The sequence below is a fragment of the Cryptotermes secundus genome, unplaced genomic scaffold (assembly GCF_002891405.2).
Source record: "Cryptotermes secundus unplaced genomic scaffold, Csec_1.0 scaffold1475, whole genome shotgun sequence".
NCBI classification, from domain to species: Eukaryota; Metazoa; Arthropoda; class Insecta; order Blattodea; family Kalotermitidae; genus Cryptotermes; species Cryptotermes secundus.
Genome location: NW_019731600.1, coordinates 148,128 through 167,286, shown reverse-complemented (window position 1 = coordinate 167,286; position 19,159 = coordinate 148,128). Strand labels below are relative to the sequence as shown.

Here is a 19,159-nt window from a genome sequence, read left to right as displayed (position 1 = left end):
TTGCTGTACATTTTACAAAACAATGTTAGTAACTTCACTATCAGTACTCGAATTTCGTAGTCGTGCTGCTGCTACAATAGCAAAAGGGAGGACTGGAATTGAGTGTTGGCTTGTTATTGTTCCGTGATGCATGGCAGAAATATGTATAATTGGTTCTACAGTGCACAATTATGCAGCCTCTATAATACAACTGGTTTCATCATTCATTTATGAATATCATATCTCATAATTATTCATAATATAATTCCGTTCTCACAATATATTAATAATTATCTGTAACAATAAGCTACAATATGGACCAAGCGTAGCAGTCAATGTCCGCAGGTCACACGCAGTCTCTTGTTTCACTTTCCTTAGTCTGTGTGATACTGTTGCTCCGTATATTAAAATAAAATTACTCTTTCATAACTTCTTGAAATTTTTCAGTATTTTACAACTGGCATTTTAAATTCTAGTAGATTTAAAGTGTTCTGATGATGGTGTATAACACTCAGACTTACTGGGTTTCTGGACGCTGACCATCGTCCGCTATTGTAAAACACTAGAGAAGAGAACTCTAGGGAAACTGGGCATGTTTCCGTCCTCAGGCGAATGGGAGACATACTCTGCTGGGTCCCCTAGAACGAGCTAATCTCAGTCACTGAACAACTGTATGCATTTAAAATTTTGTGATAAAGAGATATTCGGTCTTATTTTTATGTAGTAAACTTTCACAACTCTGAGAACTATTTGGGCTCTCTTATAACAAAAATTATAAGAAATTCGTCTACCAGCTTTCATATTTCTGTCTGTCCGTCCACTTGTCCCCATGTAACAATTCGAAGCATGCTGGACGAAGTTTCATAAAATTTGACTTTAAGGAATTGTATCGCCAGTTCTGAGACATTCCAATTTTGCTTGAAGTCGGACAACAATGACGGACGCTGTGTATGAATACCTACATATATTTCGGCGAGCGTTTCAAGCTTGACTTACTAATTATTTATCGTAGAGACAAATTTGATCGAACAGAAAAAAAAACTAAGCATTCGAGCTAATTTTTTAGTATTTCGTATGTTTCTTATATTCTGGATAATACACATACTTTTTTATTTAAGCGAACCTTTTGTGCTACAGTCATAAAAAAACAAGCATTTATATACCCTCCTTTTGCAGACGATCATGAATTAATCACTGATTCAGAAAATGTTATACAGATAAGCTTCCAATAGAAGAAAGCAAACATATGCAAATCGTATTGACAATCCACACATAGACATGTCGAAAACTATGATCATCAAGGAAAGACATTCGGTTAAAAGTAAGACTCTGATACCGCCCAACAGCAGTCACTAATACCTCCGGTAGATGGGGGAAGCATTATAGATACTTCTCAGCCAGTAGAGCCGGTCTCGCTGGCTGGGCGGGACTGATAGTAAGCACCAATACCGGTAGGATATAGATGCTGGTAGAAATCATAGAGGGAAGCACAATGGACCACTACAGGTCTAAGTGCATGGGGAAACCCACCCTCTCTAATAACTAACTAACTAACTAACTAACTAACTAACTAAGACTCTGATAACGACGTAATAATCAATCACACCCGGGTGTTTATAATCATCAGTGACAAAAAGCAGAAATGCAGACGTACCAATGTATTTTTAAAAAGTTCAGGCTTGACGCAACACGTTTAATATAAGGAAATTGCTTAAAGATACAAGAGTATGAAGCTATAAAGCACAGGGTGTCTCATTTCTCCTCTACAGTAGTGAAACATGGGGTATAACGGCAGAAGACAAATCCATAATCAAACTTCTGAGATAAAATTCATGAGACGGACCATAAAATATACATAGAAACATTAAAAATTAATCGAAAGACGGAATGAGTATGGACTGAGATTTGGGGCAATAGAGGACAATAACTTCAACTTTCAGTATGACAATAGACAAACGCCCAAAACTAAATAAAGGTAATAATAGTTTACATCTATATATTATTTATCATAATCTTTTGTATAAATTGTATGACACTTTCTTGGATATGCAAATAATAAATTTGGTTAGAATCGAAATAATTTGGTCTCTAATTAAAATATTATAGTTTTATCTTCAGATTAATCATACATATATGCTTTCGCTTTCAATGATTTTGAAACAGACAAGTGGAGTTTTATGTCTGACAGTTAATTTCGTTTTATTGATACTGTTTATTTGACTGCCAGAGATTTGTAATGGACGAACGAAGAAAGAAATATGACTGGGAGAAGTGGATACTCTATAGCAGTCACCTATTAATGGAGCTCCTTAATGTTGACAGTAAAAGAAATAGTGCTCAAAGTAATGTAATTTTCTGGACATATATGCAATTTTCAAGTTTTCTTTGCTCTTTCAGGCTAATTTTAAATCAGTGAAACAGTTCTCTGCGTCTTGCTGAAACATTTTGATAGAGGTTAGCATAGAAACTTATGAAAGAAATTGTGTTTTAAAACATACAGAATTATCTGATTTCATTGAGTCACAAACTTGTCTGGAATTAAGTAAAATTCGATATAAAGACACAGTTATTAAACACGAATACAAATTTGATGATTTGTATCCCGTGACACAATATTACGAATTGCACCTATAATTTTTAACGGAGAAAACTGATATTTCAGAGTTTATGTGTCGAAAGAATTTTCTTTATTTATTTCTGTTCATCATTTCTTCAGTCATGAGAAATATAGGCCAAATACTTCCCGTTTCAATTATTCTAAAATCATATCAAAACTCTGTGTGTTCTAAACTCTTGCTACGCTGCCTTATCGTACATGGAGGTAAACACAGTCTCCGCCATATTGTTCCGTAACAGGCCATTGAGAACCAGGTGTACCAATTCCATGTTATGCCAAAATTTCCCTTATATACAAAGACATGACCCGCTAAAAATGTATGTATCTTTGATTATATTCTATCAAAATGTGTATTTTTTAATTGGAGCAAATTGTGAAATTATCTTATAGCCTGGTGCCTAGAGTTTCTGGGTGTGACCTTTGGAGGATTAACAGAGAATAACTGTTTGGTCACTACAGCTTTTTTCATAGCAATCACTCATTTAACATTAAGTGATCAGCTCCCAGTCTAGAACATTGCTACCAACAAACTGGCTAGAATAATGAAAGAAATTAACAAGTGATTTGGTCCCAGTATGAGGCTGTCTTTTCCTGCGAAAAGGTTTAAATCCAGAGGCTTGCTCCCCTTTATCTCTCCAGGGCAAGCGTAGTCAGGATCTGAAACAGTCAGTTCATACACATTTTTGTTATTATGACCCTTCTACCAGACAGACTTAAGTCTACATATAATATTCCTATGAAGTTTCACATAATTAGTAAAGTACGTAGAGTGCCAGAATATGGTGCAATAAAGGTTAAGTTATCACTTTGCTTAGTTCAGCACCACGAGGTGAATAAATGTGGGGGAATGGGGATATACTTTGACACCACCTTAACCTCGACATGATATATGGTCAGCTTCACGCCTGCCCACTTTTTCCCCAGGTAGATGGCCTCTGGTACCCATTTGACTGGACAACAAATTTTTTGAAGAAAGCAGTCTTCTGGGATTTGGCACCGTGTATATGTGGTGCTAACCGACGTTTCGGAGGAACGTATCGCCCCCATCTTCAGGGTAGAAAAGAAAAAAAAAGTATAAGAAATCTGCAAGCGACAACACCGTGAGAATCGGCAAAGCAGACCTGCTTTACCGTTTCTCACGGTGTTGTCGCTTGCAGATTTCTTATACTTTTTCTTCTACCCTGAAGATGGGGGCGATACGTTCCTCCGAAACGTCGGTTAACACCACATATACACGGTGCCAAATCCCAGAAGACTGCTTTCTTCATAGTCACCGCCGTGAAAGCCTCAAATCTTACAACAAATTTTTTAAACATGAAAAAAAAAGTCTTATTGTTGCATTTGTGTACCTGAAGTTATGCCTCTAATTCTAAAACAGTTATGTGGAATTTCAAGAAAGCCGACATGTGAAGTATGCACTAAAATTCGCGATATAGAATTTGTTTCCATTCTCCTTGGTTGAATGGAACCACACAATTACTCAATTTACCAGTATTTACGCACAAATTTTTACTTCTCTCTTTGTGCTAATTCTTCTCAGGTTATTTGCCTATATAAACATTATATGGAGCGAAGTAAGATCGAAAAATGATCAAGAATGAAGAGTGTACGAATTTCTGGAAGCAATGAGTCACTGTCTATTTCCAGCACTCAAGTTACTGAGTGAAGCAGAGATTTCTTCTTTATGTAAATCTCTCCGTGTCTCAGTAATTTAAACAGAGACTCCTCAAATCATAGAGACTCACTAAATGGACTGAATATAGAGTAAAATAGATAAAAAAGGGAAAGCTATACCTGTAACACGCAGGGCAGGCCCGTAACGTTTTGAGACGTCGAGGCTTCCACATTATCTAAAAAATCGGCTCATAGATGGCTGTGAGGTTGCGAGCCTTACAGCCGGCCACCCTTTATCTTCCATGAAGATTCCTGGTACTCATTTCTGTTAGACGTTAGTCTACCCCAGGGACATAGTGCGGATGAATGAAGTAGGTCAATTGAAAAATCCAGTGACCTCATTGGGAATCGAAACCACGACCTCCCGGCTCGTAGCATAGTGCCTCAACCAACTACGATACTGTGTGCCCCTTGCGATGAACATAAGACAGTTCATGTTTTTACCGTCGAATGGTAAGATGGTTAATGAATAAAGAATTGGAGATGATTCTGAAAGAAGCAGTTGTGGCTTAATCCAGGCACTGTCCCGAAATTTTCCTGAAGTATCTGAGGAAAATCACGGGAAAGCTTTGTTAGAATAGCCGGTGCCCCAACAGAGATTCTAACGGAACACCGCTCGAATATGAGTCCAGAGTCTTACCGCTAGGCCAGACTGTGCAGTCTCATACGTTAGAAAATTTTCTTTTTTAATTAATATAAATAATATGACACGGGGGCATGCTGTAGCGAAGTTGGTTGAGGCACTGTGCTACAAGCCGAAAGGTTGCGGATTCAAGTCCCGATAGGTCACTGGATTCTTTTCAATTGACCTAATCCTTCCAGGCGCATTATGGCCCTGGAGTCGACTCAGCCTCTAACAGAAATGAGTACAAGGAATATTCTTGGGGGTAAAGGGCGGCCCTTACGCGCCGTTAGGGCTGACAACCTTGCCGCTATCTATGAGCTGATTGTCTAGAAAATGTGGGAACCTCAACATCTCACAACCCTATGGGCCACCACGGCCTGTTACAGGGATACCTTTACTTTACGTTTTACTTAATATGACATACGTGCACCAATCAGATGAATCAGAGCGCGGTATAAAACTGATCGCAGAATAAATCCGAGAAAAGGACTATGCAAATTCCAACAGTGGAGTAAGGTAAAGTTGCCCTGTGCTTAACTAATTCAGCACTACACCATAGTACATTGGTAAAACTTGTGTACGATGTTACTGAGATGCTTCTGCATAACAACCGTTGCAATAAAAAGGATGTTTTATGCTTAGATGTGTGTTACCTACTTACCAACTTCTTCAAGGAAGTCTTGGTAGGCACACAGGAGTACTTAAACGACACTTAGACGGAGCAGAATTCAACAGGTCCGCAACTAAGCTGCATATAGACAGGACAAGAACTAGAGAAACGGCAATACGTATGAATAATTTGATAAAACAACGTTCAGGCTACTGTGACTGAGTTTCTCGGGTTAAGCAAGTGGGAGCTGCAGAGTGATGATATGGGTTTATAATTGACCCATTCCACTGTCCTTCGTATGTTATTTTTTTGAAGGTGGTGAGGCCTCGATGATATGTGTTTATCCAGAAAATCATATTCTGCTGATGGAGAAAGAGAACATCTCCGAAACCTTGGACTTAAACTCCGAATTGACGCGACTGATCATCTGAGAATGTTTTGTAGCTTGTAAATCACGTTCTCTTGTTTTAATTTGTGTTCGTTTTCATCCGATCAATAACCTATCTATATTGTGACATGTAGTCCCAAATCTGGAATAGTAAAATCAGAGGAGACGTCCATTGCTAGGCAACGACTTGGTAAATATATTCTCCCTGCAACGAATACGCAAGGAACAATCGTGTAACTTCCGTTGTTATGCAATGGCGCTGTAAGCACGCCTTCCAAACGATACAGAGGCTGTGCTTTCTGTATAGTTTTTGCAAAGCGGTTATAAGGAAGAGTTCTGAAGCTGGCAGGAGGAGTATAGTAGTCGAGTGAGTCGATTTTCGAGACGCCAGGCTGCCAGTATATGAGTTTGGGAGCAGAGGAATTGAATGGAATCCAGTCTTCGGAATTGGCCGTTGCAGAATAATGGCAAGAAAGGAATTGCGCTGTGAAAAGAAGCTACATGTGTGAGTTGATGTGACAGTGAGACTGTTACAAATCCGTTTCCAGAATACGACTAGTAAAAACTAATAATCCTAGGGCGTGTAACGGTGAACTGGAAAGTGTGTAGAATAGCGATTGCGCTCTAGCGTAGTTCCGATTTTTGTGAATAAGGTGGCAGTAAATTAAATCGCCCGGTCCGTACTCCGTCTATAGTTCACGCATGTCCCTACACGTGAAAATATCCTTCTATGTATGCCACTGAATAACTAGACAGATTATAGAACTAATCAACATTCGTAATATTCACACTTTTTTAAAATCTGTCATTTTACGCATTGCCTACGAAATGTATGAAAAGTCCGAATTAAATACGAGGGCCGTTCGGAAAGTAACTCCTGTTGATTTTATGCAACTAATATAGGAGCCGGGGAGAGGTCGAGCATTCGAGGCAGCGTCACATGATTCATTGCTTTGTAAACGACCACATAACTGGCCACTTATTGTTTGTTCTTGCCTCTACAGAGTGAGTCATGATGTGTCCTGCGACAGATAATCCCTCCAGCTGCGAATATTCCGCTGTTATCCGCTTTCTTCACGCTACAAGCATGAGCGCCGCAGAAATCCATCGTGAATTATTCACTGCGATATGCGGCCAAAATATAATGAGTGAAGGAACTGCAAGACAATGGTGTATAATGCTTAAAGATGGGCTGGAAAATAAACGTTCACGATGAAGGCCGAAGTGGTCGGCCATCTGTAGTGAGTGATAATCTTGTTCATGACCAAAGAATTATGAAAGACGGCGCTTCGCAATTTCAGAACGTTCGTGTGAATTTACACAAATCTCACGTATTTTTCTCTACGAGATTATCGCACTTAGGCTAGGCTATCACAAGTTTTGCACAAGGTGGGTACCGAAGATGCGCCCACGGGTGGACAGAAAACGCAGGGAATGGCTTCGGCTTTCGTAGAATTTTCAGACCGATATTATAAAGATGGCGATGAATTTCTCAATGACATCGTACGAGTAACAGGTGATGAAACTGGCTTTCATTTGTGAATGCTGAAACCAAAGAACAGTCAAAGCAATGGATGCACACACATTCACCAAACAAGCCGAAAATTTAAACAAACGTATATCTGTCAGAAAGCTGATGGCAGCTCTACTTCTTGGGACAGGAAATAGATGCTGGTAGTGGAATTCATGTAGCAAGGTACCATAATAACGTAACGAGTTTATTGCGAAACAATGTAAAACTTCTCAGAGCCATTCAGAATAAAATGTGCGGAATGCTGACATCCGGTGTGCTACTGATCCATGACAATGCGCTTCCGCATGCAGCTGCTCACACCCTAGCACTGTTGGAGCATTTAAACTGGAGTTGTCTGACCATTCTCCTTGCAGTCCTGATCTCGCTTCGAGCGATTACTACCTGTTTCTCTACCTCAAGGACTGGTTAGGATCACAGCACTTCGATAATAATGGGGAGTTGATGGAACGTGTCAAAACGTGGTTGAGCTCACAGGCGACACACTTCTTTGACACATGCAGACAAAAACCTATTCCACGATATAATAAGTGCCTCACTTCCTGCGCTGGCTACTTTGAGAAGTAGCCTAAGTGTGTACGGATTTTTTTATGTTCATGTATAATGGATTAGCGTGACAAATAATTGTGGGTTCTATATTTGGTGAGTGGGTTCATTTGATACTCACAAGTCGTAACTACAAGTTACTATAACTACACTCTCGCAAGGGTTCCAATGCTGCTGTTCATGTGTTAACGGGATTAGAAGTCCCACTCAATCCTAACCTCTGGAACATATGTGGAGTGGGTGGCCAGTTTTTCGTCTCAACCGTTTCGCAGACGAGAAAGCAACCTCCAGTAGATTTACTCATTGGTTATATGTGCCATACACGACCCGGCACTGTCACCTGCATAGTTAGCGACGGAATTCTTTTCTCTGGGAACTCACCTGGATGATTTTTCAGTCGCGGAAGAAAGTCATTCCAGAATGCGCAAGCGGTGGTTCGTGGACCCTTGCCGGTGCCAGTCTTCTCTGCGTTGAGTATATAGTACTTAGGGTGTTCTTTCGTGTATGTTGGCCATTCCGTATCATTCTGCATGGGCTTTCTGCAGCACAGAGAAATACTTCTTATTGACTGCATCGTCACACCATTACTGCAGACAGAACCTCTATACAGTTTTATTCTATAGACATTTGAGTGAAGCAGACAAGTATGTTAGTGTAACATTAAGGGATATGGCATTAGCGTGTGAATTGCATTCAGCTGACTTAAGTCAAGGTCAAGTGGCAGACGCTAATGAGAACGACAATGAACCTTTTGGTTCCGTCAGTGATGAATAATTTCTTAACTACTTGTAGTTAAGAAATCATTAGTTTCTAAAAGAGCGTTCTGGTACACACACACATTTATTTATAGTACAAGATTCACGGCTGGATTGATTGTAATACTACTTCTTGCTCATTATATTTCACTATTTACTTGAACGAAGAAGCGTTCAATATTCCACGATATGTCTCGGGACCGCAATAAGAATTACGTGTACCCTATCTGTTGTAACTCACTGTGATCTTGTACCTCTTAGAGCACTGTGAATTATGTATATACAATTCTACTAATCCAACTACATAGCTTGGCATCTTATTATAAAATGAACAAACCATTTTTCTGTAACTCAAAAACGACTTCTTTGGTGACAAAATCGAATTTTATGATTGTTACTGGCCATCTTAGTATTACACTGTTGAACAAGATTGAACATAAGCATCATATTTTTAATCACCCTGGAAACCTTGACTTGACGCGTACGTTAAGATATCATTCTCTCCTTCGACAACCTGTAACAGATGTATTGATGGGAGTCTGCACTCCCTTGTAACAGCTGTATTGATGGGAGTCTGCGGAATAAGTACTTCCCTGTAACAGCTGTATCGATGGGAGTCTGCAGAATAAGCACTTCCCTGTAACAGCTGTATTTATGGGAGTCTTCAGAATAAGCACACCCCCGTAACAGCTGTATTTATGGGATCCTGCAGAATAAGAACACCCCTGTAACAGCTGTATTGATGGGAGTCTGCAGAATAAGCACTTCCCTGTAACAGCTGTATTGATGGGAGTCTGCAGAATAAGCACTTCCCTGTAACAGCTGTATTGATGGGAGTCTGCAGAATAAGCACTTCCATGTAACAGCTGTATTTATGGGAGTCTGCAGAATAAGCACTCCCCTTCTTTGACCATTCTGTAGAGCGGGGCGTTTTTTTTTTATAGATTTGTGGGGTGAATATTTGCTTCTTACTATCTGAGAGCTAAATATGAATTCATATAACTAAGTTTGCAGAATAAGCACGATCATTCTCAATCAATTTGCAGATCGTGGAGTTTACGACATCTGCATATAATAAGTACCTGTCTCTTACTCATGTTGTGAGAGAGAAACCGAATTACGCATCTGAGGTTACGAATTAAGCATGACGATTTTGGTTCCTTCGAATATATAGTATATATATATATATATGTAATGAGAATATGTTATGTACCCACCCTGTGAGCGCAAACCTGGCGAAGATGTCCATGATCCGCCGGCTGAGTTCTCTCTCTTTGTGGTTGAACTCTATGGACATGTTGAGTGGGTGGCCGAACACGTACTCTATCTCGTCGCCGTGCATAACTCCCATCCATTTGCCCCACAAGTTACTGCTGGTTCGCTGTAACAGCACGCCACATTAGTACGCCACTGCCTCAAAACAAGTGCCGAGATGAAATTAGGTGTAAATTGGTGGACAGTAGCGAGGCAGACCTTAGCAATACTGTAAAGGGTATATTCATGATGTAATACACAGAACTTACCAACGCCATACTTAAATATGCATGAAGCTTACTTAAAGTGGATATGGTGAAATGTAAGTTGATGACTATCCCCATATTAAATTTCAAAGAAAACTGTGGAAAACTTTATGGGATACGTGGATAATTACATTTATGGTCTTATTAAAACTAAGTTTGTGTATTAATAAGGCAGAAAACCAGAATAATTCAACAATATTCAATAAAGGTACCTACATCGAATATTAACAAACTCTCTGAAATGGTTTATGAGATACATGTATGTTGAAAAGTCCGTTTATGGCCTTTGTTATATACGGCTTAAAAGGCCACGCCATAGCTCAAGCGGTTATTCCCTGGCTCCCCATTGCGGCGGCCCGGTTCGATCCCGGGTCTGGTCAAGTGGGATTTGTGGTGGACAAAGTGGCGCTGGGGCAGGTTTTCTCCTAGTACTTCGGTTTCCCCTGTCAATCTTCATTCCAGCAACTGCTCCATAATGACCCTCACCTATCATCTGGGGCTGGTACAATAGGCCAGAAGTGGCCGCAGTAAAAGGGACTTAGTCCCACCCCACTAGCAATAAAAAAAATAATATATACGGCTTCATTATGGATCAGTATGGCCGGAAATCGGAACTTGGCAACAAATTTTGGTGAAAACCTCTGATGTCGGGTTCTCACAATATGCATGAAACTGTTTAAATGATATATAAAAAGTCATTTTAAGGCCTTAGGTAAACCCGGCTCCATTATTGCAACATGGCTGAAAATGGGCACACTTTGGCAGTATTTTGTGAACGTCTTCCAATTTGAGTTTCAGGAATAAAATGGTTAAGGAATAGTTAATTTGTGAACTCATGCACACCAGACTTTGTTACTGATAGGTGTGACCGAAAATCTGAATATTGTAGTAAATACGAGTAATTAGTGAAGGTCTCATATTGAACTTGAAGGAAACCTGCACATTGCTTGCAGGCCACAGTTAGACAGACGGACTGCATGACCACAGAAAATGCCCTTTTCTAATTTCTAAAGGAGTCTGAAAACATTAAGATGGAGTTTGTGAACCAGATTCGTACTGCATAGAATAGAGACAAGTAACGGACTCTTGTGGACACGGTAATGAACGTCCGAGTCTCGTAATCTTTGATTAGCTGAGCGAATATCAGCTTGTCACTAAGAACTCTGTTACGTTGAACTATCTGATTTAAAATGCAGGGAAACAAAACAAATTTTGACTTCAAAACAGCGTGTCCCTCGTTTGGGTATTACTTCCATTTGAAACTTCGGGATTCATAAGAGGCAGGAGTTGTATTTACTGCATAAGGAGCAACCTCTTAAGGAAGGCCGTGCTGCAAGAAATTAGTTTATAAAACAAACAAAAAACATTGTTTTATGTAAATAATAGTAACACATAGATTTGATATTTGTTTTTAGGAAAAAAGTAAAACTATTCCTGTAACAGGCCGTGGAGGCCCATAGGGATGTGAGACGTTGATGTTCCCATATTTTCTAGACACTCAGCTCACAGATGGCGGTGAGGTTGTCGGCCTTAGCGCCGGCCGCACTTAATCCCCATGAAGATTCCTGTTACTCATTTGTGTCAAAAGCTGATTCGACCCCAGGGCCATATTGCAGCTGGAAGGATTAAGTCAATTGAAAAATCCAGTGACCTCATCGGGAATCGAACCCGCGACTTTCCGACTTGTAGCATAGTGCCTCAACCAGTTACGCTATATGTGAATCTTAGGTTTTTGTAAAACACGGTTATTTCTGTTTTGATATATGAGGAGCATTCATGAAAATCTTGAGAGGGTCACTTCCCTATGGAATTAGTTTATACAAGGATAGAACAGCGATAAGCATCGCTACTTGTGTAAGTGCAGGTGTATTTATTATGTCGATGTGAAACTTCTAGCTTCGTAAGGCGCAAGGGATTTATTGATAAACTTTAATCATTTCATCTCAATAAGGACTCTCTTTATGACATATCTAATTCATAAGCGAAAGTATTGTCACGTGCCACAGTGACTAAAGACTGGGCTAGGATTTATAATTAACATTCTAGGGCTGAAAGTTTGTACAGTAGAATGTGAGGTTTTGTTAATTGTCTTCAGGTTCTCTGCGGCCAACGTCATTCTCATTAAGCACTGTACGACGAACCGCCTCTGAAGGGTACAGTGTATTCACATTTCGTGTTGCACTATCTGTTCGCAGAGATATATTTCATATGCACGACTTTGCTCTCCTTTACACGACCTGTCACTAAGCTGACAAGCATTTTGAATATCGGATTGCAACCCCGCGTTACTTTCGTAATAAATCCATAATTCACGAAGGGCTGGCCTTCTGGAAGAGTTTCTTTTCATGCAAGGTTAAATAGGAAATGAAATTTCTGATAGAATGCTGCCGCGTTCTATCAGTATGTCACTCAAATTATAAAGCATCCATGAATGATACATCAGGATATATTAGAGAGGAAACAGATCAGAATTAGTCATAGCATATTAAATGCCAGCTTGGTAACTCGTAATTGTAAAAGGAGTCGATAAATTAATTCATGTTTTCTATGTTGTTTCGCTTGTTATTTGCATGGTTCTATATATATATATATATATGCACACAAATGTTTACTCCTGAAAAGTCACAGATGATTTTCTGCCCCTGTTGAGCAGAGGTAGCTAAGGTGGGTATCGTTTATTTTGGTTGTGTAAACTGGATCTTCAAAGCAACATAAGGAGGGCTATCTTCAGGGTGGAAACAAAATAGATGTTATGGTGTCTCTTATTCGTTTTGTTGTAAGCAGGTGTGTACTACGTGTTTCGACCTTTGCTTAGGTATCAGCAGGCAATTTCCATAAAATATCAATTTAGTTGCCCTAATATGGATCCATTTTTTTTATTGACAGTGGGGTGTGACTAAGTCACTTGAATTGCGGCCACTTCTGGCCTATTGTACCAGCCCCAGATGATAGGTGAGCGTGATTGTGAAGCAACTGGTGGAATGAAGATTGGCAGGGGAAACCAAAGTACTCGGAGAAAACCTGCCCCAGTGCCACTTTGTCCACCACAAATCCCACTTGACCACACCCGGGATCGAACCCGGGCCGCCGCGGTGGGAAGCCAACGACTAACCGCTTGAGCTATGGCGCGGCCCAGTATGGATCCATATTATTATCACATTTTCGAGGATCCATGACTAATAATTGTGGGTTCTCGATTTGATGATTAGGTTTATTTGATGTCACAATTACACTTGGTTATAATAATTCACATATTGAACACCTTCTGGATATCGAATCCCTCACGGTTGTCTGCATCTTGCTCCTCTGGACTTCTTAAACTCTCTCGTATTCGGTTCTTCTTGTTTTATTTGCTGTTGTATCGTCTTCACTTCTGCACTTCTGAACTTCCGAACTTCTGTCCCCTCAGTCTGTTATATTCGACAGTCGGACGGTCTAGAAGACACCTTCTCAAAGGGTTCTGTTTCGTTCTTTCGATGCAAAGGCCTCCAGTGTATTGGTTGCCACGGGAACTGAAGTGGTTCGGAATCCGTTACCTAGGAAACCGCTAAGCGAAGCTCCGCTCAGCAGGGGTGGGGATCGCGGCTTTCAGGCGTCCCGTCACATTATGCACTTTTGTCTCTACCTTTATGTTTTGTTGACGGTCCAGTTCGCATAACAAAACAGACTGCAACCCATAAAGATTAAGGTTTATTTTACTGCAATTGTCAGATATCAAAGGAAATTATGTACACCTAATGTAGTTTAAGTGATATTTGTGTATTTGTTTACGCTGATTACGAGAACTAAAACACAAGGTTTCTCTAACCCACAGTTCTTCAATGTAGCACACATTTATATTAATTAGGATGTACATTGTAGTGAGAAGGGGCGTGTCCATCACTTCCCCTTTCCATCTTTATAACGCCTGCGCATCACTCCTTGCATATTCATATTCAGAAAAGAACGCCTTACTTATTTTTTTATTTATTTTTTTAATAATATTAGCAATCAGAATTACATTTGATTCTATAAGCTAATTTGCTGTAGTATTCTTCGTGACGTGGAGAGGGCTTATCCAGAGATAAGTCCTCGTTAACTCTCTCTCAGGTCGGCTGGCCAATTCCTTTTCAGTCTTCGTCCATTGTGTGATTCCAGTAACGATCTCATGTCCTTCTATTTTGTTCAGGCATCTTGTGATTTTCCCTTTTATCACTTCCTTCACTAGCGGCACTTTCAGGTCTTCATGGAGTGTTATATTGGAAACATACCGTGGGGCGTTAGTAATCATACGTAGTATCTTTGACTGACATCTTTGGATTATGGAAATATTGGTTTTGCGAGCACATCCTCATATTTCCACTCCATATACCCAAATTGGTTTTATTATTATGTTTGTAAAGTAAGATTTTGTTGTCTAATGAGAGCTTGGAATATCTTCCAATTAACCAATGCATATCCTTGATTTTTAAATCAATCTGTTTGCGTTTTTTAGTAATGTGTTCCTTCCAGGTTAGATGGTTGTCTAGATGAATTCCTAAGTATTTTGTGCTGGGTGATTCAGGCATTTGTATGTTATTAAAGAAAACTGCAGGACATTGTTCTCTTCTTAGACTGAAGTTCACTTTCACTGACTTGTTTTCGTTGATTTTTATTTTCCATGTCTTTTTCCACTCTTGTATTTGATTTAGTAGATTTTGCAAAGTGAAGGTGAAGTGAAGTGCTGGATCTGTGTTGGCTGAGAGGATCACGGTATCATCCGCAAATGTGCCCATTGTTGTGTTGGCATTGACTGGTATGTCTGCTGTAGACAGTAAATAAAGTAGTGGGCCTAAGACACTGCCTTGTGGTACACCTGATTTTATTGCAAAATTGTTAGATATGCTATCGTTGATTCTAGTTCAGAACTCTCTGCCACTTATATAGGATTTTAGTAAGTTAAAATAAGTGATGGGCAGATATTTTTTGATATTGTACAGTAGTCCTGGATACCATACCTTATCAAAGGCTTGACTTGCATCGAGGAAGACTGATGTGCAATATTCTTTATCTTCTATTGCTTGGTTATTTTGTGTGTTACTCTATGTATCTGCTGTACAGTGGACTGGTTTTGGAGTATTTATGTTTGAGAATAGCATTAAATATATATGTGTGTGAGAAATACTAACCCTTTTCTTTACATTTCTTTTAACATTATGGGAGTCACTTCGTCAATGCCAGGTACTTTTCTTGAATTTAGGAGTGCTATTTCGTTTTGTACTTTTTTAACTGTAAAACATTTTATTTCTGGTATAATGCTGATATTTTCAGATATTTGTCTTTCTATTTCTTTATCAGTCTGGTCATCATATGGTGTAAAAACTGTAGCAAGATATTCAGCGAACATAGCTGCATTTTCTTCATCACTTCTTGCCCACAATGTGTGCGGCGCCATTTCATTTCTTATAGGATGTATCTGTGTCTTGGCTTTTATTTATGTTTGATGGGTTTCCAGATGGTATTGTCATATCTGTTGAGGCTGGTTATAGTTAGAGAAGGATCATTCTCTTGCCTCTTTAATTTTACACTTGAGCCCATTACTTGTATGGTTATATGTTGTTTTATCTGTAGGTGCTTGACTTCTGTGCCACCTTGCTCTTGCTCTTCTCTTCTCAGCTATGAGTTTTTTAATTGCAATTGGAACATTCCTTGTGTTGTTTGGAAGGTGATCTTAGGTGTAACATCTTGGGTTGCCTGTTTATAGTGTTGATTAGAGGGGTTAGGGCGCTGTCGATTTCCATTGGGCCCTTGAGTCTCACATTTAGATTTATATCTTCTTGTAGTTTCATCCTGTATTCTTCCCAATTTGTTTTTTTTATTGTGCAGTTTGCTTCTTGGTGTTCTGTGAATAGCATGACTACTGACAATGGCTGTAATTGGTGTGTGATCTGAAGAGAGATCTGAACTGGGTACCACATCCATGTAATCTGAGGAAATTCCATTAGTAACGAAGAAGTCCAAGAGGTCAGGGGCAAAAGGCCTTACTAGTTCGGTTTTGTTTCAAATTTCTGAGGGGCTGGCTAAGTGGATCTCGTCAAATGCTCTTCTTTATTCCGGTGATATTGTCATGTATTAGGGGTTAGCGTGACTGATAATAGTGGGTTCTGGATCTGATGATTGTGTTTATTGAACACTTCATCACAATTCACTAAGGACATGCTCCTTTGTCCTCCTTGTATTCTCAACTACTCTGTAGCCTGAATATTTTGTTACGACCGACGGCCAGTCGGCCAGTCTCTCTTGGATTAGAACACCCATCTGGGGCTTATGACCTGATTTTTATTACTGTCAGACAGTTTGCAGGCTTGTTGATGTGGGGCGCTCTCTCTGACGAGAGGACGGGTCTGTCGTTTTTCAGAGTCACAGTCAGCAGCAATAAATCTGTTGTCGGTATGTACAACTTATATTTCACATATTATTAAATGAATGTATACATATACAAGGCTTCTGTCAATCTGGGCCCAGTACATGCTCTATCATTAGTAAATCCTGCTACAACGGCAGTCTAGTCACTTGAACGATCGCATGCTTGACTGTCGCCTACTTTAAACCACTGTCGGTGTTCGCCTTGACCAGTGTTGCGAACATTTGCATTTTCATGATTTTGTATGACTTCTGTTTGTTGCGCCCCATTTCTTCAAGATAACTCCTCGGCACGGATCAAGCACAGAAGACAAATTGAGAAATATGTCTCCTAGCAATCCGTCTGTATATATCCCTGTACATATCTGATATATATATATATATCTGTGTATATCCTTGTGCTTAACTAATTAAGCACTACGCCATGAAGGCGTATGTGAGAGTGGATATACAGGTTCACATTTTCTTGACCTCGGCATTAGCTGGAGGTGAGTGGTCAGCTTCACGCCCCGGCCTCTTTGCCCCTTGCAAGTGTCTCCGATACCTATTGTACAGGAGGTTGGGTGGGCTCCAGTGGCAGTCTGAACGACTTTTAGAAGAGAAAATGCTTAACCCTACCGGAATTCGAACTCGGACCCCTTAGTCATCCAGCCTGTAGCCATTCACTATACCGACTACGCTTTCCCGACTCCAATCGCTTGTTAAATAGTCTTTAACACTATCTGTCTTTTCTTCCGCAAGCGATATATATAGCTCTAAGTGACTGGTAGTAACATGTTGTTATTGCTGTCCCGAAGCGGCTCGGGAAATTTGCTATGAAATGAAATTGGTAGGTGGGTGAAGCCAGAGGTTTGGTTTCTGTTACGTCCGATTGGTGTGGTGAACAATCGGTTTATATATTTCGGTATCAAGCGGAACTATTAACAAAGGGCTATCGGCATTAATCAGAATGAATCAGTAAGCAAGTAGAGAAATAGGTCAGTTTCTCTGTCCTTTGACATTTGACTAATTTTCCATTGCAATCTGGAATTGATTCCCGATTCCCATTTTGTAATGTTATTTGCCACGTCCGTTTCTCGAACTTAGGTCACGGGTCGCACTGAAATTTCGTTGTTACCGCAGCCTTTCTTCTCCCGTCAGTTTTGAGTTGTGTATTGATCTGTCTGTCCTTTTATATAAACCAACACAACATGACAGAAATTCTGAACTCGTAAAATCAACTAAACCTTGAGTATTTTATCAATGCTGTAAAATCGTTACAATATGGCGGCGAATGTCTGAGCCAGACTCAGAAGATCTAATGGCTCGGAATCCCGGTTCGTGTTCAGGAGGGCTGGAATCCGATTCTATTTATTTTTATTTTTAGTGGGGTGAGACTAAGTCCCTTGTACTGCGGTCACTTCTGGCCTATTGTACCAGCCCCAGATGATAGATGAGGGTGATTATGGAGCAATTGGTGGAATGAAGATTGGCAGGGGAAACCGAAGTACCCGGAGAAAACCTGCCCTACCACAAATTCCACTTGACCAGACCCGGGATTGAACCCGGGCCGCCGCGGTGGGAAGCCAGCGACTAACCACTTGAGCTACGGCGCGGCCACAATCCCATTCTCAATCCTAAGGCTGCATATCCTGGTTGTGTTCCGTGCCCTTTTCACAGATTTACTTGAGGAGTGCCTTGAAATGACCACGGAAATTTTCTTTCACATATTTCCCAAATATTTTTCAAAATTAACCCAAACCCCTTCTCTAAGCGTCAATGAAATTGTGAAAGTATTGTACAGAAAATTATTGAAGTTGCGTATTGTTGGAAATTATTAATATGCCGATTCTTATGACTGTACATTGTATACAGGCATGCACTGTCTTCGCTCGCTTGGAAACCGGGATCGTGGGTTCGAATCCCACTCAGGGCATGGATGTTTAGTTTGTGTGTGTGCGTTTTTCTGTGTTTGTGTACAGGTAGAGACCTTGCGACGAGCTGATCACCCGTCCAAGGAGTCCTACCGAATGTGTAAGATCTAGAAAAAGCGAAGTGAACCGAGAAGTTCATGGAGGTAGGCCTAGGCCCACTGGGGCTGTAGTGCCAAGGGAGGAAAAAACATTGTATGCAGTAAATTCCACTCCGATTTAAAAAAATTACATGACCGTCATTTTGATATCATTGATGTACAGAAGTAGGCTGACTTCTAGCGGAAAGATATTAATATCAAGGATCATTAAAATTGTCATCCCAAGTAGCACTACAATTAGTGAATAAGTTGTAATGATATTAGATGGCACGTACATAAAAACACAACATACGTGTACGTCGCTTCACGAAATTCATTCATGTCTTTCCTTTGTACATTGTATAGGAACTTTATATGTAAAAAGGAGGTCGTGTCTATTTGTCTTCACCTTTACTTCTGAAACTATTGAATGGATTTTGATTAAATTTTGCATTAAATATGTAATCTTAAGCTTGTGGATGTATTTGCTTTTGGTACTTTTAGATCTAATATAATTTCACTTTTACACTGAGCTTAAGTCTG

The 19,159-nt window shown here is 40.0% G+C and overlaps 1 protein-coding gene across 1 annotated transcript in view; it reads right to left on the bottom strand.

The window, feature by feature from the left end:
* Window positions 1-1,482: 1,482 nt before the first annotated feature.
* Window positions 1,483-19,159, bottom strand: part of LOC111867285 (acetylcholinesterase) — a 97,619-nt gene continuing 79,942 nt past the window's right edge. The window contains exons 4-6 of the mRNA XM_023857004.2: window positions 9,943-10,106; window positions 8,352-8,509; window positions 1,483-3,253 (exon numbers count right to left, since the gene is read on the bottom strand). Coding sequence (XP_023712772.1) covers window positions 3,105-3,253; window positions 8,352-8,509; window positions 9,943-10,106 — 471 coding nt within the window. The 3' untranslated portion in view covers window positions 1,483-3,104. The remainder of the gene's footprint in view (window positions 3,254-8,351; window positions 8,510-9,942; window positions 10,107-19,159) is intronic.